The sequence below is a fragment of the Sorex fumeus genome, unplaced genomic scaffold (genome assembly GCF_029834395.1).
Source record: "Sorex fumeus unplaced genomic scaffold, SorFum_2.1 ptg000009l, whole genome shotgun sequence".
NCBI lineage: Eukaryota > Metazoa > Chordata > Mammalia > Eulipotyphla > Soricidae > Sorex > Sorex fumeus.
The window spans coordinates 28991069-29017844 of record NW_026606066.1 but is presented as its reverse complement, the minus strand read 5'-3'; the positions used below and the strand labels follow the sequence as shown (position 1 = coordinate 29017844).

The following is a 26776-nucleotide window of genomic DNA, read 5'->3' as shown; positions in this document are numbered from 1 at the left end:
ACACCCTGCATTTAAGGCGCCGGGATCACCCCCATTAAAGTGCCATAAATTTGAAGGCCGATGATCGGTTATCATGTAAGCCGCGGCAGTTCGCACTGAGGTGATCCACTTCAAAGCCACCCTTTGTTTTATGTCTTGATGTATGAAGCCTGCGGATGGCTACCTTGGGTTGCAGGCCAGATTTGGAAATGTAGTGGAATCGTTTTTTAAATCACTCCACTCACCACAACTGTGTGTGTTTAAGCATATGTGCTGTTTCCCAAATTTTGTCTCTAACTTTTTTTTTTTTTTTTTGGATAGGCTCTCCGGGTTCCTTTCGCTAATTCTGTTGAGGCGGATCTGTAACAGAACGAAAAACTCAGTTGCAGCGGGCTTCTTCTTTCCAACACTAACATGTGGAGAGGGCTTACCCCTTGAAGGATGTCATAATCAGTGTGACTATTGTACATGGTGCCTGCAGCCATTCCGGGCGCCTGCTCCCGGGCAGAAGGCAGCTTCACCAGGCTCCTGGAGAGAGAGTGGCCTTTAACACCAAAACCCTTCCTTGGCTGCATGGGGGAAGGGGACGCTCAGATCAGAGGGAAGGGCCAGATCCCTGGGCCAGGGTTAGCCCAAGTGGGTCAGAGGTGCAGGGAGGCCAGTCGTTCTCCTGCCCTAACCAACTCTCAAAGAAAGCTCTAGGTGCCGCATCCCTGAGGCCAAAACCAGCTGCTAGGAGAACAGAGACGCTGCAGCACTGGAGTGCATTACAGGGAGGCTAGCACAAGCCTCCTAAAAAGGATCTGTAGATGGGCCTGGGTGGGTCCCTGTCAAAGGGTGTCCCCACCCCTACCCCCAGGAATTGGGCATTAACTCCTGGTTTGTTCTTGTATCTCGGATGGTTTGTTTTATTTCTGTAAATACCCACCAGTAAATACTTCTGGCCCGGGCTGCCCACACCTGGATCATGATTAGGCAGCAAACCCCTAAGAAACAAACATCCCTGTTACCCCCACTCCCACCACCAATGCCCACCACCGCCTGCCCTCCCTCCACGGTGCCCACCCCTGGTCAGGTGAAGGAGAGACACAGTTCGCTCTTGCTCTCTTGCCTATGGCCTGTGCAATTTGTCGACTCAGTAGTTTGCAGACCCTAAACCATGCCTGGGAAAGCTCCACACAAAGCATTCAGGGTCCTTCTAAAGAGCAGAGAGCACAGCCATAAGCCTTTGAAGTGACCTTTGGCTCACACAGCAATAACTCAACCCTTAATGAACACCCAACGGAAGCGCCTCCAAGAGACCCCAGTCCGGTGGGGCTCCTAACAACGCGCCCCAGTTCCAGCTTCCCAGCGCCTGGACTCTGGTGGGTTCACTTCACTGAGATCATCCCACCCTTGGGCTCCATGGTGAAGGTGTTATGTGCTGCATGGTCCTTGGCTGACCCGCAAGTCCAGAAGCTGCTTTATAAGATACATTCATGTGTGCGGACATCAACTTTCCCGGATTAATTATTGTATATATTATATATATATACTATTCATTTTTTAAAAGGGAGGGCTATTAGAAGTAGCGCTTCTCTCAGAAGGGATATGTTAAAAGGCCAAGCAAAGCCGCCATTCCCCCAACGCTAGACTTTTTCCAGAGACGGAGGAACAGGGTAAGTTTGAGACTGTGTTTTACGGGATGCATTCTGGGTGCAGGAGGTTTGAGAATGGGAAAGGATGGAGAATCCCAAAGTGCCCAAAGTTAGGCCAGTGCCCCCCCCCCCCACACACACACACAGCCCACCCACCAGCCAGCACCAGCCGCGATTACAGCCTCCTGCTTGTTCAGAATCACAGTCTTCACCTGGCTGGCTCTGGGCCACCAACTCCAGTACCGTTTCCACAGGCAGAAACTAGGGAAGGAACCCCGGCTGCAAGTATTCCACGAAGAGCCAGAACCTAACCAGCCAGCCCTATCCCCCATACTCCCACCAATACCCAGGGAAAAGGCTTTAGGACAGGGAGTCTTGGTGTGGATTATTGAAATTTTCGGGGAAGTTGTAAGTGAGTGCTCCATGGGGCCAAATGAAATGCTGTTCGCGGTAATTGGATTCAGCTGACTAAGTTGGCAGGCGCGCAGCTCCAAGGCAGCAAGCAAGCAAAGAAAAATGTCCAGCGACTATAAGTTCTGATGGAGCTGAGCACAGGCCACTGACAAAACAACTTTGCTGCTCTCCTTGGCAGGGGAAACTCCTATTAGTGGGTCCCTGTCCCGCAGGGGTCCTGTCCCACCTGAGGTGAAGGGAATGTGCCCAGCTCCCTGTGGGTCCCTTCCCTACACAGGCCCAGTCTGGCCTGACTCTGAGACTATCCAAGAGTATGGAGCTCTGACTCCTGCTTAGAGCTGCTGACTCCGGCTTTGGCCCCAGAAAAATCCGGATAAGCTGTCCTATCCTCCTCCAGCCAGAATCCACAGGACAGAGTAAACAAAGGGATGAATGAGTTGAGGGAGCCAAAATATTATTTAGCTTCTATTACAGGTTATTTGGGGAGAAGGACCCAGAAGTCTTATCTCTGCCATGATTGCAGTCATAACTATAGGCTAGCAAGAGGGCGTGTGGAAGAGCCTTCAAACTCTTCTGGGTAGCTGGCAGGGGGGGGGTCTCTTTAGTTTTGGGGAGGGTTCAGTAACATTTTAATCTCTCCTTCACCCACAAATATTAAACCAACAGCAAGAGATAAAGGCATGCATAAGTGGTGCTAGCTCCCAGAACAATGCAAGCTCGGAGCTGGCTGGCCACAGAGTTTATTTTAAATACATATAAATCAACCTGCCTGCGCCCAGCCCGGCAGCCCAAGACACGAAATTAATATGACGCTCCATCTTACTTTGGCAGTGACAGTGTAAAAAAAAAGTTTCTTTTTATTCATTTCATTTTTCAGCTCATACTCATAACCGTACATTTACCCCCCAAATACTTCCTACAGCCCCCAATGCTCTCACCAGACCCTCTCCTCAAACTGTCTTCTCCTCCCCCCACCCCCAGGCCACCGGCCACCCTCCAAGTCTGGCAAGGGAGTGCTCCTCCTAACCTTTGGGTAGGCGGGGAGCATCCCCACAAAGCGCACCTCCGTTGCGATTAATCACCGGCCTCGATGTGTATGTAGAAGTGTACCTAGGTCTACGCGGGCTGCCTCACCAATTGGCAATAATCAAGATCACAGATTACACAAAATAAATCATATTTAGTCTCCCGCTCAGGGCAGCGAGCAGCCCCGCGCCCAAAGATTTCCATTTTTGTCATGCAATTGCTTACCTGGATCCCAATTTATCATAAACCTGGTGTCCTCGGCCTCAGAGTGGGCGCCAGTGGGGGGCAGAGTTAGCCTTCCCCCTTTGTCTGCAGACAACACTGTCCCAACCCTGGTCTTGCGCGCTTGCAGACGCGGCCATATACCCGAGCACACGGAATTCCCGGTAGAACGGAACCAGGCTGAGGTTCAACTACCAATAAACGCAGGAGGAACGAGTTCGTCGTCCCAGAGCTGGCTTCGTCTGCGCTGTGCGCCTGCCGGTCCGCCCGCCCGCCAGTCCTGTCGGCTCCCAGGCCCAGAGCTGCGGCCACCCGCGCCCCCACCCACTCCTGGGTTCCTGCCCAGCCCTCCCGGGCCCCCCGGAGCTCCGGGTTTGTTTTGCTTTCGGAATGTGGCCCTTTCTGGGTTTGGAGAGAGCCCCGGAAACCCCCTCATAGTCGGGAAATACAGACGCTGCCTTCAAATGCGAGCATATTTGTTCACGTGACCCCCAGGGAAGATTGTACTGATTGAGGCTGAAACTTTCACGCCATCCAGCCCCGGAGCGCAGCCAGGCCTGGGGGCTGGGAGGAGGGGCTGGTAGGCAGGCGACCCGCACCCCTTCCCCGGGACAGACGCGGATAGGTGTGGGGCAGAAGGAAAGGCCCCCACTGTTGGGTCCCAATCAACGCGCCCAGCCTGGCCGCAGGCAGTGGGATGGGGTCTCTGAGTGTCTCCCCCTACGACCTCTGACCCTGGCCTAGCCTGCCACCCAGCCTGCCACCGGGATTGAAAATTTTATAGGTCACCTCTCTTACAGGCATCTCCAGAGAGCGCTACAAAGCACCAGAGGACCAGGGTTCCCCTAGTTCTCTTGCTGCACCCCCGTTCCCCACACCCCTCAGTACCCAGCAGTGAGCCGGCGGAATCCCCGCTCCGGGGTGGGTCAGAGTGGCACAACGGCTGGCTCCTGCGCCACGGTTGCAAGCCTCTAGCCAGGCCGGTCACCCCAGGAAACTCTGCCTCCTCTCCACTACCGTTGGGTCCTGGACTCAGTTCGCTGAGTGGCGAGAGAGGGGCCGGGGCCGCGCCGCTCCCTGCTTCCTGCACCCGCCAGCCCACCAGCCCAGCCGAGTGCTGAGCGGCCTGCAGCTGCCCCGGTCGGAACCAGGGAGCGCCAACACTCGACTGGGCCCAAGGCCACTGCAAGGCCCAGAGCCCCTCAAGCAGTGTCTTCCCGCTTCCTACCAAGAAAGCATAGGGATGAGGGATAGGGGTGAAAAATCTGTCCTGGCCGGACTTGATGCGGGAACTGGAGCTTCTCTTAAAAAAAAAAAAATCAAAAAATCAGTCAAGACAGGTTCCCGGACCTACCCGATGGCGGGATGGAATTTATGGAAGGAAACAATTCTCACAGGGAGAAGAACTCAGTTCCTGGACAGGGTCAGCACAGCTCTCCAGCTTATAGTGAACCCCAACAACTCTTCCCAGCCTAGTTCTGTGCTCAGAATCTCGCACCAGGCTGGCCTGGCCACCACCCCACCCTGCAGTCTCCTTTTCACTGCAAGCTCTGCTTCTCTGTGGCTCCGCCAGAATGCCAGAAGTGGGGTATGAGGGCTGTCCAGAATTGCATGGTCTGAGACAGGAGTGACAAAGGCTGGGCAGTGGTGGAAGAGCAAGGGGGACAACTGTGCACAGTCCTCTGCACCTCCACTTCAGAGACCATTTAAAGCCCCAGGGGACAGATCACCGGCTCGAGCCCCCAGAACTGTCAACATACCCCTCTGCTCCTTTACCTGCCCGGGTCTGGCAGGAAGCCCATTAGGGCACCTCTTGGATTTGGACTGTGCACCCCCAATCCACCTCCCCCAGAAGAACCCGCCCCCTAGCCTCTTGCCAGGGGCCCAGAGGCAAGTGTTAATCTCCACTCAAAGAGGGGGGTCGCTTTGCGGGAATTTGTCTCCAGGAAAGGATCTAAGCCTTCTTCAATCGGAGCATATGTTCATAGAGCAATAAACCGGAAAGATTTACAGTCCTCGCCCGGCCCCCAACAGCCTCGCACCCTTTCAGGAATTACTTACGATGATTTATCACACCGACCAGGGCAATTGTCACACTGATAAAATAGCCCGGGTCGGTGCCCGCCAAGCCCGGGCCTTGGGAGGCTGTTGGCTGCCGGGCTGCTAGCAGGGCTGGAGAAGCTTTTTGTGGGTTCCTCTTGGGGCCTACTAGGGGATCTGGGAGGTGGTTTGAGGTAGGTGGAGTGGGGATGGGAGGGGAGCCAATTCTCATTGAGAAAAAAGCAAGCGGGCTCAGTAAAAGCTCCCGAATCTGCGCAGGAGTCAGTTGCAAAGCACATAAACATTTGTCATCTTTGAATAATTGAATTAATGTGTTATTGTTTGAATGTATAATTCATAACGGAGGAAACTTTGTCTCTGTCCTGACGGGGAAATATACACACACCAAAAGAAAAAAAAAAAGGAAAAAAGAAAGAAAAATCAAAACACACGCACCATCCCCAAACAACAACCTCCTGCCGCCTGTCCAGCTCACTGGAATCATCCTCAAAGCCAAGGAGAGAAGCAGATGAATGCAGAGGCTCTCTGTTGTAGCATGTGGGCCAGCGTTACCTCTGAGCAGGGGAATGGACATTGCTGCCCTCAGCCCAGACCCAGGCCAGGTGGCGGATCCCAGAGGCTCTTGGGACATTGGATGTCCTCTAAGGGCAGGAAGAAAAAAGGCTGGAGATGGGTGCAGTGCAAGAGACGGGGAGCAGTGCTTTAGCAGCTCTCCCTCCCTTCTCCCACATGCTTCCCCCAACCCCAAGTTTTCTCTCGCCCCAGGGTTCCACCCCAGGCGCTGGGGACACCCCAACCTGCCACACACACTTCTTTGACTTGAGATCTTCACCCCACCCCCCAAATTAAAAACACAAAAATGAAAAGGGGAAAAGGGGGACACTCCTCACTGGGGTGACTGAAGCAGCTGAGTTCTGGTGGCTGGAGGGAGGGAGGGGTGTGGGAGAAGCCAGTCGGAAATCATTATCTGTTGGTTAAAACATGCCTGGGGTAAAATTTCAACTCGATTTTATAGCCTTCTATTATGACGCAAAGAAAAATTTACGACCCTCGCTTGAAAAGAGAGCCGGGGCCTTTTCTCACCGGTTTAAGAATAGGCGGCAGATGCCGTGACAGCGACCATTGTTCCCGGTAGACAGAGGCGACCGGGCCACCTCGGCCCGCGTGCGCCAGGCGCGTCCCCCAGCCGGGCGGGCTTTACAACTCCTCTTGTCTGCGAGCTGCCCGCGCGCCCCGGCCCCGCACCCTGGCCCCGCGCACCCACCCACCCACCCACCCACCCTCTCTGCCAAACGCACGCACACGTACACACACACACACACACACACACACACACACACACACACACGCTCGGCGGCTCGCAGTAATTTTTCATAAGTGCAAAGCTTTGCTGAACCAAAAGGTCACCATCCAAGCCACTAACAACTTCAGCCGGCGCGCGGTTCCAAATCAGGAAGCAAAGGGAACTATTTGTCAGCAGCCCTGACAGCTAAGCTCATTAAGGATTTAAATCTGCAGAAATAAAAGTCGCCAAAATATTTACCTGCCGGCCGCGCTCCCGCGCTCCCGCGCCCGCCGCCGCCGCCGCCGCCGCCGCCGCCGCCGGGGGGCTGGGGTGCAGGGCTGGGGGGCGCCGCGCGGCCCCCCTCGGCGGGCGGTATTCTTGGGATCCCTGCACTTTCCAAGTCGGAGAGAGCCCTTTGCGTGGCAGATTAATGACGACTCCGTGTTTCTTAAGGGACGTGCTGAATTAATTATTTCGCCAATCACGTGGTCGGGACTTGTAGAAATCTATTCTTATCATCTTCCTCGCACTTTGGAAATTCTCCGGGTTATGAAAGGCCCTCCCCCGGCAGCCGGCGAGCCCCGGCCGCGCAGCCCGGCGCGGGGGGCAGGGAGGGCGCCCCAACATGGCGGGCGGCGGGCGGGAAGCGCTGTCTGCCGAGGCTCGGGGCGGCCTGGACCGCGGCTGGCGGGCGCGCTCGGCCGCCCGCTCCCGCCGCCGCGCCGGCCCGCACCCTCGACGCTACTGAGGCATCGGTGGGCGCGGGAGGAGCCATGAGCCGGAAGACGGGCCGAGGACACTCATAAAATAGGCCTGAATATTTAAACTTGGATCTGCGCGCTTATAAATACACATGGCCACGCGTCCGCGGCGAGCCTGTCCATATATTAAGGACACATGTCTGCTTTTATGCTTTCCGCTCATTTCCTGACGCGGCTGAGCCCCCCATCCCACCCCGCCCCATCTTATTTGGGGGACTCCTGGGGGGGGAGCGCTAAGGAAGCGGGACTCTTCCAGGAGAGGTCCATGCGAGAAAGTGCCCTCGTGATGAAAAAAATGAGAAAAAAAAAAAAAGATAGAGCGCACCACTTTTTATAGGGGGAGTGTTTATTGTCGTCTGCAGGGTGGAGGGGCGCTGGGGAAAGGAGGGGCGGGCGGTGGAGGTCCCCGTGGGGCTGAGCCACCCGGGATTAACTAGAAGGAACCCCAGGTTGGAGACCAGAGGTCCGGGCAGCCCCAGCTGGGCCCAGAATCGAGTCTCCAATACTTCCTTTCCCAGTTGGAGTGGGGAAACGTCTCATCCACCACGTAGTAGAGAGACCGAAGGAGTCTGGGGTAGACTGGGGCAGAGAGCCAACCTGGGGCCTCCTTTTAGCCTCCAGTTACTTCTTTTCCTTTGGGGGGGTGGTGGTGGTGAATGCCTTCAGGGCCTAGGCGCCTTCTGATTCCCTCCTCCTGTAGGTTCCCCAAAGCTCACAAAACATAATGGTCCTTGGAACTGGGGTGGGCAGTGGAGTGGGGGAGGGGCAATGTTGGCCTCCCATACCTTACACACTTTGACCTTCACCTGCCGGGCACCTTAGAGAAAAATCATTTTTAAAAAATACACCGTTTATAGGGAATGTTGGTTTCTAGAAGGCGGAGTGAAGAATGCTTCCGCGGAGTCACCAAACAGAAGGGAGATTTTACTACACCTTTTATTATTTCAAATATAGATCAATGAATTACATCAAAACTACAGGCAACAATTAGTATAAATAATACTTTAATCAGTGGCAGCAGAACATTGGTCAATTCTATTAAAAAAGCATTTTGTGTGAACAGACACCATGGGGCTGAGTGACAATGTCATCTGCCAACAAAAGGCTGCAATGGACAGAGTGAAATGGGAGTCTAAGGAGCAGCGTCCTCAGCAAACATCCCCCACCCCCCAGTCACCACCCCAACACGCCTTTCAAAAAAGAAAACAACACTCCCAAACAAACACTTCTGGCTCAAATTGGGACGAACAAACTGGAAACAAATAAAAGCAAATGGATGCTGAGCCACTCAACATTTCTCTTTCCCCAGAGCGCGTTCCCAGATGGAAACTCATTTCCTTCTCTGCCCGAGGTGACTGGGGGGGTGGGGGGCTGCCTCTTTGCTGTAGTACTCCTTTGGGCCCAAATGGACTCTAAGGTCCGAATGGGACCTCAGGGTTGAAGGCTGCCCTCTGGGCCAACCAGGCTCCATTAACATTTCAAAAGACAATCCTTGGAAGCTGAGAAGGGTCTCTGAGACTAATAAACAAAGAAGTTGTTTCTCTGATTAAGTTCCTTTCCTAAGTAATGGAGCTAAATTTGAGGAACTTGGGTTTTCTCCGAGAAAATACGCTTCTTGGCCTTCCCCTGGGGTGGGGCAAAAGTCAGTTAAGCAGTTCTGGCAATTGGTCTGAAGCTGGGGTGAGTAACATGAACTTCTCAGAAGGGGGCAGATCTCTATAATTATCTCTATAAAATCTATGTAGCTGGGTGTGGTGAAAATATAGGCTTGCCCCCATCCCCATCCCTAGGAGAAGGGTCAATGAATTCAGATTGGAGTTTTAAGGGAAACTCTGAGCAACTTTCCAACTTGCCTAGGGATAGCGGCTCTTTTCAAATGCTTCGTCCAAAGCCTGCTCTCCACGTTAGGGGGGGGGGGGGAGTGGGGGGGAAAAAGAAGAGAAGGGTAGTTAGAGTCCAAAAGGTTAAGGGTTTAGAGGTCAGTCCTCCCGGCTGAAATACAGCTAATCGAATAGAAAATTTGTCCTCTGGATGAACCTAGTTCTGTAATTTAGCCGAACTTCAGTAAAATACCTTTTCAGCTTCTCAACGTGAAGGCGTCAGAAAAAAGACATCTTGACTATGTATGAACTCTGTGCTTTTTGTCATAGAAACAATGATGCGAATAAAGCAGGAATATCCATCTTTAATATCCCGACGTGGCGATATTCAAGTATTGCCATGTGCAAGTCTGAGAGCCAGGCTCACCCCAAGGAGGAACAAAGAGCTGTCCCCAGGGTCTGATACAAAAGACCAAGGCTTGGAAGATACTTTAGGGAAGTGGAATTTCGGCTTAGGAACTCCAGTGAGTATCTGCCCTTAGCTCTCAGGAGACACCAAAGCAAGTAACACGCCTGCAGAGAACATCTTTCTTCCCCCCCCCCCCCCACTTAAGTACATTTTCAAAATTACCACTGAAACCTTCATACATGTTCTGGAGCATGGCAAAATAATCTCAATTCTGCATCTCCCTTTCAAACTCAACCCCTTCTTCTGCCCCCTTTTGTCACTCTTTCATAGATACAACCTGGGCTTTCTCTTTGGAGCCCAAGGCTTTGGGGCTTTCACTTCTGGAGGATTCTTTCATGGAGTCATTATGAACTGTGGTCATTACCTTTTACTACCCCCTCCCTCCCCCCACACACTTATCCTGAGGACCAGCACTTTAAAAAGATGAGCTCTGAGCTCTTCTCAGGGCAGGCATAAGAAACATAACTCAAGAGTATCTCTCCTGTTTGAGAGTTGATGTTTGTAAAGCCCCTGTTCTCAAAGCAAGGAAAAGGGCCAGAAAACTTTTCTGCTTTTAACATTTTCTGCTTCTTATTAATGGGTGGAGGCAAAACTCCCTTAGGTTTGTTTAAAAAATAAAAACTTGTGGGGGGGAATACCCTAAGGCCAACTTCTGTGAACTTCTTTATATTCAATTAGCTCTTTCCTTCTTTTTTTATTCAGTAATTTTCTCACCTTTGTGCCACAATCCCCTCTCCCATATAGATTCTCCACTGATTCCTATAAAGTACTATAATATAGGTATTTGGAGCATTTGAAATCCAGTTGGAACAGAAAATGCAGTCATCATCTAATGACCCAGAACATAGAGGTTTTGTTTTCTTTCCCCAGAAGGAAAATGTTGGACCATTTGTTTCTTCTTTCCCCTCACCCTTTGCTTTAATCATCCAGAACTGGTTGTAAGCACAGTGTTGAAAAAAGCACATGTGGAAATATATTTTCAAGAACTCAACTCTGAGTGGACCCTTTGCTTCTCTCTGGAACGGTTAAGGGCCCCCTACACAGGTTTCCTGGGAGTGAGAGGGGGTGGAGTTCAAAATGCAGGTTCCAGCCAGAAGTCAGTCCACACCACTCTGATTTTGCTCCCTAAAACTTGCTCAGTCCCCTTCACCAGCTTGAGATTTTTGGCATCAAGATGTCAATTATCCTGTACCCCATTCCCAAAAAATAAATATTTAAGCACATATAATCTAAACATAAAATTAACCCGTTTCCCACTTCTTAGACTCAATTCTTTGGGTATGGGGTCACTGGGAGCAAAATATATATATTTTATCACACCAGAAATTATATAGACAATCCAGAAAGTTCAGGGATCTTGGCCCAGATCACTTGCTTCCACTAAAAACACCTAGCCGGGGAAGGCCAACCTGCCTCAACTCCCCCATACTATTAAACCACAAAGATCCCTGGAGAGGTGAAGCAGAGAATGATCAAATTCACCCAGGGATAAAGCATCCAACCTTCATCTGCAAATTCAAAATCCAACCATGGAGATTTTCATGAGTTTAATGACTCACCCAGGTTTTCTGTTCTCAGTAGCTCCTGCTTTGTGATAATATACTTAGGGAGTGAATCCGCCCCCCACTCCCGCCCCCCTGCCCGCTCCAGTCAGGATGCTGTCCCAGGCCCACCCCACAGTACCTTAAAGCCCAGCGGTGACAGCAGCCCAGGCCTGCCCGCAGCTTCGGCTCAGCCGGGAGCGCAGGGAGGGATGGGCAGGGGCCCCCCGCTTCTATAAGGTCGTCAGGTCCGTGTGGTGGTCCTTGGCCAGAGGCTGCAAGTGCTGGCCAGGGGCTGCCGAGGCGGAGCAGGAGGAAGACGAAGAGGAGGAGGAGGAGGAGGAGGAAGAGGAGGAGGACGATGACGACCTGCCTTTGGTGTTGGGCAGCTTGTGATCTTTTTTCCACTTCATCCTCCGATTCTGGAACCAGATCTTGATCTGCCGCTCCGACAGACACAGCGTGTGCGCTATTTCGATGCGGCGGCGCCGGGTCAGATACCTGTTAAAATGGAACTCCTTCTCCAGTTCTAGGACTTGCTGCCTCGTGTAGGCTGTCCGGGACCGCTTGGGCTCCCCGCCGGTGTAGTTGGGGTTCACTGCAAAGACGAAAACCGACAGCAACCCTCAGCTCAGCCTGCTACCGGAGCGACCCGACCCGACTTAGCGACCCGACTTAGCAGCGGAGTTAGGCCCCTGCCTCCCCCACCCCTTGCACTCACTTCCTGGCGCGCCCAGAGGCTGCTGCCCTCTCCCCACACCCGGCCCCCAGCTCTGCTCCCCGCTCCCGCCCTCTGCCCGCACACACATGCTCACCCCCCACCACCCACCGCCACTTGCCCCGACCCCCCGGGCAGGGTGCCCTAAGGGTGCACTCACCTCCCAGGAATCCCCAAATATTTTGGACACCCCCCCACCCGTTTCCCTCCGCTCTAAAAATGGAATCCTCCCCCACCCCACCCCCATCTCCACCCCCTTTTTCGCCCACAGCCAAGCAGTCAGCCACATGGTGCCGGCCTGTTCCCTCAGCTATAAAAATTTATGGAGAGAGTAATTGCGGCGCCCCCGGGAGCCCCCACATTACCCCCCACTCGCAGCCCTCCCCAGGGGCCCAGGTGGCCGGCTGGGGGATGGGGAGACCCGGAGGTGGCAGCGCTCAGGCCTTACCCGAATTCACGTGCACCTTCTTCATCCAGGGGTACACCACGGCCGGCTGCTTGAGCGCCGTCCCCGGGGCGGGCGGCTTGGGGCCGCCCGGCTGGCTGCAGGCCCGAGCACCCGGCAGGGGCGCGGGCGGGGGCGCGGGGGGCGCGGGGCACGGTTCACCGGGGGCGCCGTAATGCCCCCCCGGGCCGCCGGGCTCTTGGCCGTGGCCGCGCGTGGGCAGCACCGAGCCAGGCCCCGCGCCGCCGCCGAAGGGCTGCTCGCCGAAGTCGGGCCGGGGGTAGAGCCCCGGGGGCTGGAAGTCGGCCCCCTGCGCGCCGCCGCTGCCGTAGAAGTCGGCACCCTGCTCGCCTAGGTAGCCGCCCTGCAAATATTCCTCGCACGGAGGGAACTTGGGGTCCACATACTTGGAGTTCACCATATACGAACTCATGGCCATTAATTTCAGAAGGTAGAAAATACTAATTTTTCTCGTGTTGTCTTTTTTTCTCCTTCCATAGGGCCCTCCTACTTGCTGTCAACTGAATAAAGTTGGCGGCCATGTGACCGCGCCAGCCAATAGCGAGGGAGCGAGTTTATCACCGGGTTGGTGAGCATCTCATAATTTTCACAAATTTAACTAAATAACATACGTGTAATCGAGTGACTCAAGGGGCATATTTGAGGGTCTCCTGCAGAGGTTAACGTGCTTCTCCTCCTCGGGGGCCCTCCTTCCCTGCAGGTAACCTCAGCTTTTGTCTGCCATTCACTTTGCTAGTTTCCAGTGCCCTTTCCCCTCAATCCCACGTGAAAGCAGTCTCCCAAAGTGGGCACAGTATAACGGGGAATACATCCTCATATTCACTGGGGGCCCCAAATACTGACGGGCCAGGTGGGCTCTGAGCTGGGCAGAGACTCTCAGCCACCGCCTGCCCGGGTCCCCGCGGGAGTCGGACTCTGCCATACAAAGGCCGAGTCCCGGCTTTGTCTTCATCAGGGTCACCCAAAAGTTACCCGAATCTAGCTGGGTTGAATGAAATTAGGCAATGAATAACCGCCCAGCTTTCTCCCATGCCCAAGCCCCAAGCCGGCATGTGTGCCGAACTTAAGCCCCGTCTTGCCGGCATAGCAAAAGCCCCCACAGCTCAGCCCAGGCTGTTGAGGGGTGGGGCAAAAAAAGGCTGTGAGCACCCCAAAGTGACTCTAATGGGCCCTCCACCCCCTTCTTCCCAGATCCCTTCTTCTCACTCAAAGCACAGACAGAAATGTGCTCCCTCATTGGGGCTACCTCCACCCATATCATGCTTCTTGAGGACAGAGCTGGGTCGGAGGCTCCATATCTTTCCACCTGAATCCCGGTCCCCCCAAAGCCCAGCCCTTTGACCCTGCATTCAATGCAACCAATCAGGGTTTTGTTGCTCTTGTTTGCTGGCTTCTGTTTCGGTTTTCCCAGCACCCACAGAAGCCTCTGTGGAGATGTGAGGGGCTTCTGGAGGAAAAGAGACAGGCTGCCTATCTGCAGGCTCAGATGGTCCTCCTGGAATCCAAGAGAATGAAATAGATAAGGTCGCTGACAGGCTGGTTGCCTTGCTTCCACTTCATACTCTGGCTATTTCGGAGAAACGTGTTTTTGCATCGACCATATATTCCCCTAGAATCGAATCTGTGACTATGTGGACACCACACAAATTCGGTTCTACAGGGTATATATAGACAACGTTACAGCCTCTAAGGTTCCACCTGAAGCTGGCATCTAAACCGCTGCCAGCCCCAGCCTCTTCCTCCAAGGCTCTGCCAGCGCGATGTGGCCACCCGCACTTTCTGAGCCAGTTCAGGTCGGCTGAAGGACTTGGTGGCAATTTGCAGCAACGAATTCCCAATTCTGTCTCAGAGCCGGGCTTCAGAGCGGCCAAACAGCCAGAACAGTGTTCTTAAGAAAGAAAAGAAGAAGAAATAATCTATTCCCCCCCAAAAGGCATCTCTATTACCCCCACCCCCAGATGAAAAAATTCTCCCCAACCAATACACAGTTATTAAGTGGTATTTTCCAAGAAGAAGCGAATCCCCTCCATGGTAAAAGAAAAAGAGATAGGAAGGGATTGTTCCGGCCCCATTCTTTCCCCCCACTGCCTGATCCAGCCAGGTTGGCTGACAAAGCTCCTTCTCCAAGAAGTGGCGCCTTTACCTTCCTGGGCCCTGAGCTGCTGGATGGGCCTCTCGGTCCCTGTCCCCTGCTGCTGCTGCAGACCCGGCCACACTGTTCACCACACCAAGTGGCCCAGGGCTGGGGCAGCCTGCTAATGGTGAAGGGCAGGGCAAGGGGTCATTCGAAATCATTTACAAACATATCACAAAGTTTCATTATTTTCGCTTTGCCGACAGCAGAACACTGGAGTACAAAAGTTCAAGAGTTGTGCCCGCCCCAGTGCCTCAGTCCTGTCTGGGGCTCTCTACTCAACTCAGGGCACCTAGGGGACAGTTGCACTCAGGGGGCCCTTGGAGCAGAGGGATGCCCAGCTCTGAATAGTACTTTTGGATTCCACTATGGATCAGAGATTTTATTTTTAATTTGGTGGCTTGAATTTCTCCCCTTATGATTCAAAAATTAGTTGAAAACTTCAGACTAGGCCTGGCATGGTGGGACAGCCCTCTATCCCCCAGGCTGGCAGAATTGGCTAGCATTGTTGCCTAGGTCTTCTCTGCACACTCTTTGCACACACACACCCCCAACTTGGTTATGGTGCTTTGCCTATTTCACAGGGATTTCCAGGGTGCCAGCTCTAATCAGGATTTGGAGGCTGCCCCCATGCCTAATCCACTTGTCCCAGAATGATTACTCTCCTCCCCCTAATTCTAAGCACCCCTACTTGTTTGCCTTCCTAGGCATACTGGGCCCAGGTTTTATCCAAACTGGGGGAGCCTGCTGGGCTGGGTGGGGAGCCGGGTGAGAGTACACATTTTCATATTTGTTAGACGCTGTGACCTGCATTTCACCTTATTGCTCGACTTGTTCAGACAGGTCAACGCCAACGAGTTATTGATGAACAAAAGCGTTAAATATTCACCTCCCCGCTCAACTGCCCATACAAATGCTTTTGATCTCTTGGGCTTTTTGTGCTGTGTTCAACTACAGGGTGCCAGTGTGGGGCAGCAAGCCCAGCACCCCGCACAGATACGCAGCACCGGGAGCCAAGGTAATGGCAGGAGAGGGCAAGACCAAGGGGTCCTAGGGATACCAGATTTTTCCTGCCTGGAGTCTGGACAGAGGGGACAAATGTAGAATGCAGAATCTCTACTTCTAGTGCCCAGGGAGCTATAAGAATACCCAGCCTGGCCCAGAGCCAAGTCTCAGCCTCCTGGACCTTGGAGAGAGAATTCCTTCTGCGAGGGAGCTCGCCTGGTTCCTCCGCCATCAGCGCACATTCCACCTCCCATTAAACTAGAATCTTCTTTGGCAGGGAGGGAGGGGCCCTGGATTCATCATTCCTAACACTGGAACGAAATGACACCCTCTTCCCTGGAGATGTCACACACCTCCTAGGAAGAGTACCTGCCTTCCCCCACTGCACAGGCCGCTCTGATTCAAATGTCCGAGCCAGGACCCCAAGAACCTCTGCCCTCCCCGCTCCCCACCCCCCATGTTTGCCTGCAACGCCAGAGCTTCTGTATGGCCTTCACAGAGAAAAAGAGATGAATCTTCTCAGTCAACTTGTCCACTTGCTCAGAACCCCCAAAACTGGGCTGGGGACAGGGGAGGGGGCAGAGAAAAACTTCCACTAAGCTCTGAGTTCACCGCCCTTCCTTGAAGAAAACCAGCTCAACGCACCCGCAGCTGCAAAGGGCTAAGGTTGTTTTGTGTTTTGCTTTTTTTGTTTTGTTTTGTTTATAAACTCCTCTCTCTTTTTCCGAGGGAGAGAAAGAGGAAGGGAGGGAGAGGGATGGAGGGACGGACAGAGAGAGGCAGAGGGAGCGAGGTAGAGCGGATTAAGGCTGCACCAAGGGATCGCGCTGGGCGGCGTTTGGCAGGTTGGCTGCGGCAGAAGGCGAGGTCCGCCACAACTTGTTAATGGGGCGCGCTGCTCATTAGCTGCCAGCGGTTGGCAGGGGCGCGCGGAGGCCGAACTGCACCTGTGCGAGCCGCCCAGGCCTCGCCAGGCTGCAAAGGTCCTGGAAGGCCCGAAGGCGAACGGTGCGACACTCTGCACGGCGCGTTTCCTGAGTTGGGGTGGGGGTGGGGGTCCTGGAAACTAGGCCCCGAAAAATCCCTCCCGGAGCCCAACTTCGAGCCCCTCATCCCCGCCCCGCGATCTCCCCCGGCAGGGCCCTTCCCCCGCCCTCTCCCGGGGCGCGCCCTTCACCCGGCACCTCCCCGGCCGCCCGCCAGCCAGCGGCGCGCGGCCTCTGCGCGATTCGGAAGAAGCGGGAAGGTACTTACTCGGACGATCTCTCCTGGTCCTGAACCTGTTGCAATGCAAATGGGGGTCACTGAAATGCCACGGGGTAAGAGGAGAAAGACAGTACGGAAACATGCCAAGGCCCAGACACCCCACCAATACCCAGATCTCCCTGCTCCGGGTGCCCGCCCCTAGGAACTGCGCCAAGTTCTCCGCGGAGCGGAGACCGCAGCCCTCAAGGGCAGCCCCACGGAGCAGGGGCACGGCCCCCTCCCCCCTCCAAGCATCCCTGAGCAAAATTTGCTGCTTGCTTGGCCCACTCCAGGGCGGCCTGGAACAGGGTTCCCCTTTGGGAAAACGGAAAGCGAAGTGGGGGAGTGGGGGGTGGGGGGGGGAATGGGCCTTTGTGTGTTTTCTTCAGCACAGGGACGATCAGGATCAGCTTTGGACGCAGGTTTATTGGGGAGGGGCCAGCTGCTGCTTCTGCCCCCAGCCCCAGAACCCTGCCTGTCTCTCGCCGGGATCCACTTGGGTCCCTTTGCCAGTTTCACATTGGTTTGAAGTTCCCCAATCCAAAGTAGCGACCCCCCCCAAAAAAATTTTAAAAACTGTCCACTGCTACCCTAAGAAGGACCTGGCTTGGCTGAGATTTGCCTTGATAGTTCTGCTCTATTTCAAAACAAAGAGCGATTTCCAAGGGAAATGAGGACCCAAAGGGGAGCCCAGGAAGTGGAAAATCAATGGGTTTCAAGGTAAATGGCGATGCTTTAGATTGTTATCCAGCTCCATGGCTGTGGCATCATTTTTCCTAGCATTGGGACTGGAGAAGCCACAGAGCAGCCTCACAAAGCAGGGCTCCTCCAGGGGCTGCTGTCCAGTTTGAAGTTTTCAGTCTCCTCTAGTTTTGTTCTGAGCAATGTCAGAGAAGGAGCCATCCCCACTCTCAGAGCCATCTCCATCTTCCCTCCAGCTAGACCCTTCCGTTTTCCCCTCGCTTCTGAAGCAGAGGCTCAATTGGGAGGAAGAGATGGAGAAGAGAAAGAGCAAGTCCCTCTGTGAGGTGAGGACCCTCCCTCCCTAACTTTCTATGTGCGAAGGGCAGGGCGGGGAGAACGCCCTGGTTCCCATTCTCTGGCTTTGCTAATGTTTAGATCGGCATTAGAATGGAGTTCCTAGAAGCTTCCCAGCCCAGGTAGAACTGGAGTAGTGATGAAGAAGTAAGAAGTGACTTACTGGTTTTCTCTCTCAGTGGACAGGGGCGCCGGGATAACTGTCTCCTGAGCCTGCTGCTGGCTGGAAACTCTCCCTTTCCTATCGCTGCTCCAGGAACCAAGCATCTGCACTTGTATGCTCTTAACCTAATTTATGGTGGGAATTATATTTTGGCTTGTCAACTCTCAAGCCATAAAACAAAGTTTATTGGAATCACGTGTCCGCCAATAGCCACTCAGGTCCCATCTCTGCAGAACCATAAATAACCTTCCGCTTTAAACTTTTATTCGTGAAATAAAGGTTCAGGGCAACTGTTCCCTCACATTTAAATAGTTCCAAATATCCAGGATGCAAGGGGGGTCATATTCATATCAATACCCTGGGCTTTTCAAATAGCATCTTTTCAGAGCAGGCTGTTTAAGTTGGGCCTTAGTGCTATTTGGAAAAGGCTGGTTGGTCTTATGATTCTTTGGCTGCATTCGCTGTGAGTACCATCAACTCCTTTATTTCAATCATTTTCTAGTTCTAGATCTAGGTGGTTTTCTTTTAATGAAGGAAGGAAAAATAGAGAAAGACAGACAGAGGAAAAGAAAGAGAGGCCATATCTTAGTTGATTCTATCAGGAATTATTTGTGATTTTGTTCAGGCTTAGTAGAAATGGGGACATTCGGGAGAGGCTGGGTGGATGTGGGGGTGGGGTGACAATTGGCGTTAACACTTGGCACTGTATTGTTGTAAATGGACTCAGTGAAAGCTGAAGGTAGCCACATGCCTAGAAGTTTCTCAGATTTGCTTAGATCTGAAAGGAAAGTCTTTGCAAGTGACCAAACTGCTTAAAACAGCAAGTCTAGGGGTTTGGTAAAGTGAGAAAGTAGAGAATAGCCCGTCAGACTCTTTGGCAACCAAAGCTCTAAAGAAGGTTATAAAACAATAAAACAGCACTGGTGTGAAGGGGAGAGGGTGTGAGGAAGCAAATGAGACTCCCACGGACCCCAAGCCCAGGAAGTCAGATGTCCCCACACCCACTGGGCTCCAACCAGGGCTCTAAGTTCCAGAATGCCTGGGGCCCCAAGCCTGGATGGAATCCTTAGAAAAATCCCTCCGCCACCCCACCCCCACATTGCCACTCCCACGGGACAGGGACCTGCTGGAAAAGCAGAGAAAGGGCTTGGGCCTGAGAGGTAGGGCCATGGTTTTGAGGGAAGGGAATTGGAGGGATGCCCAGCTCCCACCAAAGGGAGTAAATCAAAGAATGGACCCCAGCTTCCTTCCGAAGTAAGCTTCTTTCCATAGCCCAACAGTGTGAAGATGAGTGATTCTATTTCTGGGAAAGAATGGATGTTCCGTATAGATTTGGGGGGCACACAAATAAATGATTTCTCAGCCAAACTCAGTTGCAATAATTCTCATCAGCAAGTGCCACCAGGTTCCTGAAAGAGAGCCTACAAAGATTTCTTTGCAGCCTGATTCCTACCCTCTATCCTTGTTTTCGAAGCTCATTTCCTGATTTGACTTTCATTAACTAAAAAGCAGGGGACTGCTAGCCTAGACTGTGTGGGATCAAATTTTCCTCCCCACTCTTTACTACCCACTTAAAGAGAATTATTTTAATTTTTTTTACAGTAGGTAGCACCTGCTTTAAAAAAATAGGGGTAAAGATCAACCCTTTTTAAAATGTTTTATTTGATTCTGTTAGCACCAGGCCAGCAGCCTCCCAATAAGTTCCTGTTAACCCACTGTAAAAAAAAAAATAATCAAAGTTGGAAGGGTTAGGAAGAGATTGTTTCCCCTTAACTTAAGAAAGAATTATTCAAAGGATTATGACTTTCTAGACCATTGTGATGATCTTTTTTTTATGAGGGCAGGGTGAAGAGAAGAGCTGGCTGAAGAGGTGATGTTTGAAACAAAGCACACTCAGAGCTTAACAGATTTTTTTTTTTAAGGAATGGTAAAGGATTGCAAGCAGGACCTGCAAGCATCTTTACTCACTTAGATTAGAAGATGAACAAAATGACTTCTATGCCTTCTCTGTGTATTTAGATAACAACAGGGCAAAAACCAGGTTAGCACAGAGGGAATAAAGGGACAGAAAGGAAGAAACTCAGGCAGACAGATACCTTCCATTTCTTTCTAATCTTTGGACAGACAACCAGGATATAGGATTGAATAGAGAATACACCTTCCTACAATATTTCCTTGTCCCCAGCCTCCAGTGTCCTGGGCTTCTACAGGGGAACAGAGAATGTGGATGGTTCTACAGGGGAACAGAGAATGTGGATGGGAAAGAGGACTTCAGCCTAGTAAGAAGACAGCATCAGGGGGATGAGCAGAGTGAGCTAATCAGCTGGGGATTTCCCTCAGCACTTTGAATAGTGATGGTGACAGGAATGAATAAAAAGAGGGGCTCTGAGCACCTTGTGTTTCCCATTTGATTGGAAATAGTCTGTCCTGGGAATTGCTGCCCAGACAGCTCCCAGGAGCAGGGCCCCCAGAGGCCTCTTCCAAGCCAGAAACCAAAGTGACTCCCAGGAAGGAAGAAAAAGGAAAGGCATCTGCACACATTATGAGAGAATGAGGTCACTTCTTTGTTCATCCTAAGGGCCCCGATCATGTGGACCCAAGAAAGAAGGATTCTGACCTAGTTTGTTCTAGGGTCTCTTGACCAGAGGTGCTGTTGAACTGGCCTCCTGAACTAAGTATCTGCATATCCAAAAGAGCTGGGTAGGGGTGGGACTTTGGAAACTCCTTACTTAGCTTGGGGACGAAGGGACACTGGCCCTTAATTAAGGACACAAACTGGGGTAGAGCCAGAGAAGGGCTGAGCAAGGAATCCTGGGCAGGAAAGAGATCTGAGCCCATATTCCTGGCCCTGACCTCTGACATCCCTGAGAGCAAAACACTTCTCCAGTCATCCAGCAACCCCTGCCCTTTTCCCTACAATTGAGTTGGTTTATAGGTGCTTTTGCTAGTCACCTCTTGAGAAATGACATGACCCCAATTTTGGAGTGAGAGTTGGAGCCAAAAGAATTGGCCCTGAGGTAGGATCTCTGGTAAGGGGGTCAGGAGACTAGAAAAGGCTCCAGAGGTTTCAAGCAGGGATTAGGGCAGTGGTGGAGAGGGGGGTGTCACTTGAGTCCTTTGTAAACAGAGAGAGGAAGTGGCACAGGAGTGGAGAGTGACTGAGAGCTACAGCTCTGCCAGAAGCCATGAGCAAACTCTAACAAGTTGGTAGCAAAAGAATTTTAAGAGAAAACCAGGTCCAACACTGGTTAGACCAAGAAACACAACTGACCAAAGACTGCATGCAGAGGTGTCTTTGGAAGAGTCTGTCTAGGCAGAAATCACAGAAAACAGGGCTAAGGGGATGGTTGCTGAAGGTAGGGAATGTATATATGTGAGTTGTAGCCAGAAGTCAGTTATACAATTCTTGTCAACAAAGAATCCATGCTTTGGAATGTGAGACCCTGGGTTCAATGCAAAGGAAAGAAAGGGAAAAAGAAAAAGAAAATATGGAAGAGAGGGAGGGAAGAAGGAAGGGAGCAAGAGAAGGAAAGAGAAAAGAAGAAAAAAGGAAGGAAAAGAGGGAGGGAAGAAAGGAGGGAGAGAAGGAGGAGGGAGGGAAGGAGGAGGGAGGGAAGGAGGAAGGAAGGAAGGAAGGAAGGAAGGAAGGAAGGAAGGAAGGAAGGAAGGAAGGAAAAGAGGAAGGGAGGGAGGGAGGAAGACAAAGAACTAAAAGGACTGGGGGAAAAGATACACATTTGCCTTACTGTGACCCTAGGTTTGAACTGTGGCTAAGCTGTAATACTGAAGCCCATATCTTAGGGAATAAGCAAATTAAGAAGGGACTGGGGACATTCCTGGCCTTCTCTGCTATTGCCCATTGGTATTTTGCTTTCCTACCCTGCTCCAGATTTTAAGACTTAAAAGAGAAACTTTCCTTAGAGCCTGCTGGGGACAAAAGACCAGCAACGGTGAGGGTGACACTGAGAGGGCAATCAGAGGACTTGCTCTATGGGAAGGCCTGATGCTCTCTCCAGTGTTATATTGGCCTTGTGGGCGTGAGGTCTCACCTACCTGATATCTGCCCACTAAGAGGAACACTTCCTCCTGGGTGGCTCTGTTGTCTACCTATAGGCAGATATCTGATACTTAGACCCAAGGGGCCAGGGACTAGGAGTCCCTACTAGAGCAATAAATGGTGCCATAAAAACTAGGCAGCCAGCCTAGGCATTGACTCTAGGCCCCAGGAGGACCTGATACTTCTTATATGATCAAATCTAGACCAGTTTTCTCTGTAGAATTCAAAGATAACTCAACCAGGTCCCTGTCAGCTCTAAAATGTTGATGCCTGATTGCTAAGCAGACAAGGAAAAATGATAATAAGAAACATATACTAAGAACTGGTTATGTGCCAAAACAGTTTGAAATACAGAGCCAGCGAGTTTATAAAAGTAAAGCAGATAGAATAGTGCCTGACCTAGTAGTGCTGTGAGGCAAATATTCTCATGACAACTTTTAAAGGTATTCTTGATTATCCCTACTCTTTAAACAGGTGCAGAGAGTTTGTCCCACTGGTCTAAGGTAACACAGCAGGTAAGTGGTCAAGTGAAGATTTGAGGCAGTTTCAAACCAGAAACTGTTCATCTATTGGAAATCTCTAAGAGATCAATACCCCCTTTTCTAAAGTGAGAAAAATTACTCAATCTGTGAGGTAATATTAGAAAACCCCATTAGGAAATTGGGGTCGGGGTGGGTGTACTGAGAATGAACGGATTTGGGTTCTGGAGACTGAAGGACTAGAGAAGAAGCATGGCCAGTATTTTTCAAAAAGAAGTCTATATCCTAATTCTTCTGGAGGAAAGGAATTTTCTAAATATTGGACCACTGCATGCTGATTCAGAGGTATGGTATGAGGCCCAAAAACCTGCATTGCAGACAAGAGAACTCAGGCCTTCATCAAGACTCCTTGCTCCAGAGACACCAGACCGTGCTAGCAGGAGATAATAGAGCACCAGTGGGGGTGGATGAAAGCCAAGTGAAGTTGAGGGTCACTCCAGGTACATGGAACACCTGTTCGAATGGGGACTGTGGTGAAAGGAGGTCCGGCAGATGATGTGAGAGAAGGCAGAGTGGTGCAAGTGGAGAGTTTCTCAACTGCCAAGTCCAGGGGATTTGCCCTGAAGGTCTCAGAGCCTTGAAGGTCTCCTATGGGAGACCCCAGGGAGTTGTGGGGCCTAGGTCTTGTTCTCTGAGGTTCACTGGTCAGCCTGCTGGGAGAGGCGCTTGTGGCGTGCTTTGCAATGAATGCAATGGCTGCCCATTCAGGTGGCAGGTATCTCGAAAAGGGAAGTGCAAGAACCTCTCTCTAGCTTGAGGGAGCTGGTGGAGACCCCGGGGAGGGGCGTGGCGTGCCCCAATGTGGGACCCTGCAGCTCTGAGCCCAATCCGCGGAAATCGCGCCCCCTCCGGGAAGGCGGAGGAAGTGAGGTGACCTGCCACCCCGGAACCTCAGGCCTTCACGGTCCTGAGCCTCAAGGGTGCCAGTGCTGCGGGTCCCCAGCCGTTGGGGGGCCGGCGCCATCCCACCAACCCAGCACCCAAGCCGCCAGCACTCCGCATGTGCTGAGGGCCGAGAAGAGGCGGGGCGGGGTCACGTGTTCTCCCCTCCCCCCGCCCGCCGGAGCCCCGGGCATCCCCCGAGCCGCCGTTGCGGACGAGACGCTTGTCCTACAGCGCCTCCTCCTGGAGTAGGCGCCAGACAGCCGAGCAGGGGCGCGGAGCCGCGCGGAGAACCCCGGGCCGCGGTCGCTCGCCGGACGAGGGCGGGTCCCGCGGGAGTGGCCCCGGGGCCGCTCCAAGGAGTCCGGAGGTGGCTGAAGTGGTCGCTCCAGCTCCCAGTCTGGCCGCTAGCACTGACAACAGGCTCCCGGCCCAGGAACGCGCGTCCCCCATTAATTAGGGAGTCCAGGCGGAAAATCCCTTCCGTTTGCCCGTTTATTTGTTTATTTGACTGCTCTGCGCTGAACCCCTACAGAGCCCTCATCCGTGCTGCGCTGAGTAACAAGACCCGGGAAGGATGAAGGATTGGCCTGAAGTTTGGTGGTTTGTACAGGCGCCAAGAAGAAAGTCCTTTCCCAAAGCAGAAAGACCGGCTGAAAATAGCTCTACACTTCCCCGAGGATTATAATACACACAAACACACGCGCATGCACACACACACACACACCCCATACACACACACATATGTGTGTGTATGTATATATGCACGAGGTGTTAAAATATGGGCTTATGTGACACCTTTAAAGATTTGGTTTCTCTTTGGTCTCTAACTCATATTTGCAGTCTGTTTCTAAACAAAAAATTTAAATTGGGGTGGAATCAAGAGGACTGAAAATAATGTTGTCAAGGGCAAAATGTTCTATCTAGATGCAAGACTGGAATGAGAACGCTGAGAAGGATGGGGAGTTGGTTGGAGCTGGGGGGATGTGAAAGGTTAGAGTCTATCTTCCCCTTCCGAACCCCCACCCACCCACCTCCCCTCCCCCCACCTTGCAGGGCGAGCTCGACCCCCCCCCCGCCCGTCCCCCTCCGCCCCCCACCCCAGTCTGGCTGTCTCTGCACATGCGCGGGACATACTGCCAGCGTGTGTGGTGGGCGCTTCGCTGCTCCGCACAGTGCGCTGCTTCAGTGCCTTCGTGCCTGGGAGCAGCGAGGCTGTAAATACCTTTCTCTTTTTCAGAAAACCTGTAGGAAAAGCCTCAACCACCCTTTTTGACTTGCCAGCCCTGTTCTGCTGAGCCACCCAAATCGCCATGTTGCAATGCCCACCCTGAAGGCTGTCTTTTGGACTCGCAGTTTCCCACCCAGGGCACATCTTCCGAGTGGACCGTCAAGGCGGGGATGGGGGTAAAAAACCTCCAAAATGAAGAGAGCAAAACTTCACCCTCATCCTGCACTATAAGCAAGTCTAAGGGAGCGGTTCCTAGAAAGCGAGTATCTATTTACTCCAATTCCGGAAAAGTGGCCTAAATTGTACTAAAATCGGAATTCCGAGTTCTTGGTGGCTTCTTCCCAGCTTCCGGTGCCCCTGAGTGCCCTGCCGGGCGGCCGCACTGCAGCAAGGCCGTAAATACCTCTAACAGCTGCCTGCCAGCCCAGAGTGAAATACTGTCTTTGTTCCAATTTCCCCTGCTTCTAGAGCTCAGAAAGCCGAACTCTGACAAAATACACTAATTTTGAGGGTCATCTGACAGGAAAATACGTTTGGGTTTCAAGTCTGGTGCTTGGTCACAATTATAATAGCGACTTTCTCTCTTATTTTCTGATCCTTGCCGGCAGTGGAAACCCAGCTCCCAGGCTGACTGGTGGACACCAAGACCCAGAAATGCTCTTAGCTCCCTGATTTATAAATGAACAGAGAGTCCACCCAGGACGCTGAGCTACCTTCCCAACTTGAGAGCACATAGAGTCCAAGTCTTTTAATTTTCATGTTACTGTTGGGCTCATGGGGACAATGGGTTCGTTTCCGGCAGTAGCAAAAGCCTTAACTAGTCTCCTCTTGGACTAAGTGGTCTGTTCAAATGATTAGCAGATTATTTATTCCCTTAGAAGCAGTGGACCATTTCGGCCCAATAAGCTCTTAATGCTACCAGGGGATTTCCAAGGAGCCCCTCGTCCTGCATATCTGCAATGACATCATCCTCTGCTGGATAACCTGCGGTTGCTCAGGTGACTCTCAGGTTCCTAGCACACTTGGCCCCTGAACCCAGGGAAAAGGGGGATTAGGGTTTGGCCATTGAGGCCACAGTTCTTCCCCACCCCTCACCTATGATCCCAGTCAGTCTGGGGTTCCATAGGATCTGGAGATGCCTGGGGAGGATCTGCAAGTCCCCCGCCCCAGGCCTGCTTTGCAACAGGCAATGTATTTTACCCATAGGAAACCCTGATCTCAAAAACAATTATTGTACCATGGTAGAGAAACAGTTATAAAATACAAATATTACCAAATTTTAAAACCATTTAGTTTATTGTGAGTGATCATAGTGATGCGCAGTTCCGCAGATGTCAGCTGACCACAATTTGTGGTCCTCCATTTTGAAACCAGCGGTGACTCCATGGTTAATTACTAAAAATATCATTCTACAAAGATGCCATTTATTATTCAGAAATGCTTTTTTTTAATCACCAGCATAGTTATGCCAGAATATCTGGAGGGGGTTGGCATTAAATTAGGATTTGCCACTAGATGCTTTAGAAAAGATACTCCGCCATGCGCAAGTCAACCCCCATGCGCAATGCGGCAGAGCACTGAAAAGGTTTTAATATTTTACAACATATCCATAAGGGAATAAACATCAGAATTTGAGAACTGCATCTCCAAATGCCATTCAAAATCAGCAGAAGGAAATATCATTCTTTTTGTTTCCCTGCAAATGACTTTCTTTTGACACAGAGATAATGTTTCGGCTCAGTAATTCTGAAGTACAGAGGTACGTGTTGCTGTATATTTTGTTGGGAGAAAAACCACATTATATTTAGATAGAAAAATATCTACTCTTTGCAAATAAGAAACACACACAGTGTTTGAATTTAAACATGCTTCACATTTCTGAAATGTCTATTGTTCTCCACACCCCAGACCTGTACCAGATTTTTTTTATACGATTAGAGATCTACAGATCTTTTAATGCTCTCACTATAGGCATCCATTTTGACACGAAACAATCCAACTTCACCAGATGATTAGCTATAAAAGAAACCTTTCTTGGGTATTTCCAAGATGTCTCTAAGAACTAGAGAAGCAGTTAAAAAAT

General features: G+C 51.8%; 1 protein-coding gene across 1 annotated transcript; it reads right to left on the bottom strand.

The window, feature by feature from the left end:
* Positions 1-11448: 11448 nt before the first annotated feature.
* On the bottom strand, positions 11449-12817 carry HOXD4 (homeobox D4). The gene is made up of 2 exons (XM_056110412.1): positions 12382-12817; positions 11449-11813 (listed from the first exon to the last, which is right to left on the bottom strand). Exons 1-2 carry the CDS (start codon positions 12815-12817, stop codon positions 11449-11451), a joined length of 801 nt encoding a protein of 266 aa, XP_055966387.1.
* Positions 12818-26776: the final 13959 nt, after the last annotated feature.

Bases quoted from the DNA above. Each gene is read 5' to 3' on its own strand.
- HOXD4 (XM_056110412.1), bottom strand. From the start codon at position 12,817: ATGGCCATGAGTTCGTATATGGTGAACTCCAAGTATGTGGACCCCAAG. The intron at 11,814-12,381 runs GTAAGGCCTGAG...TCGTCTTTGCAG, and splicing joins GAAGGTGCACGTGAATTCGG to TGAACCCCAACTACACCGGC.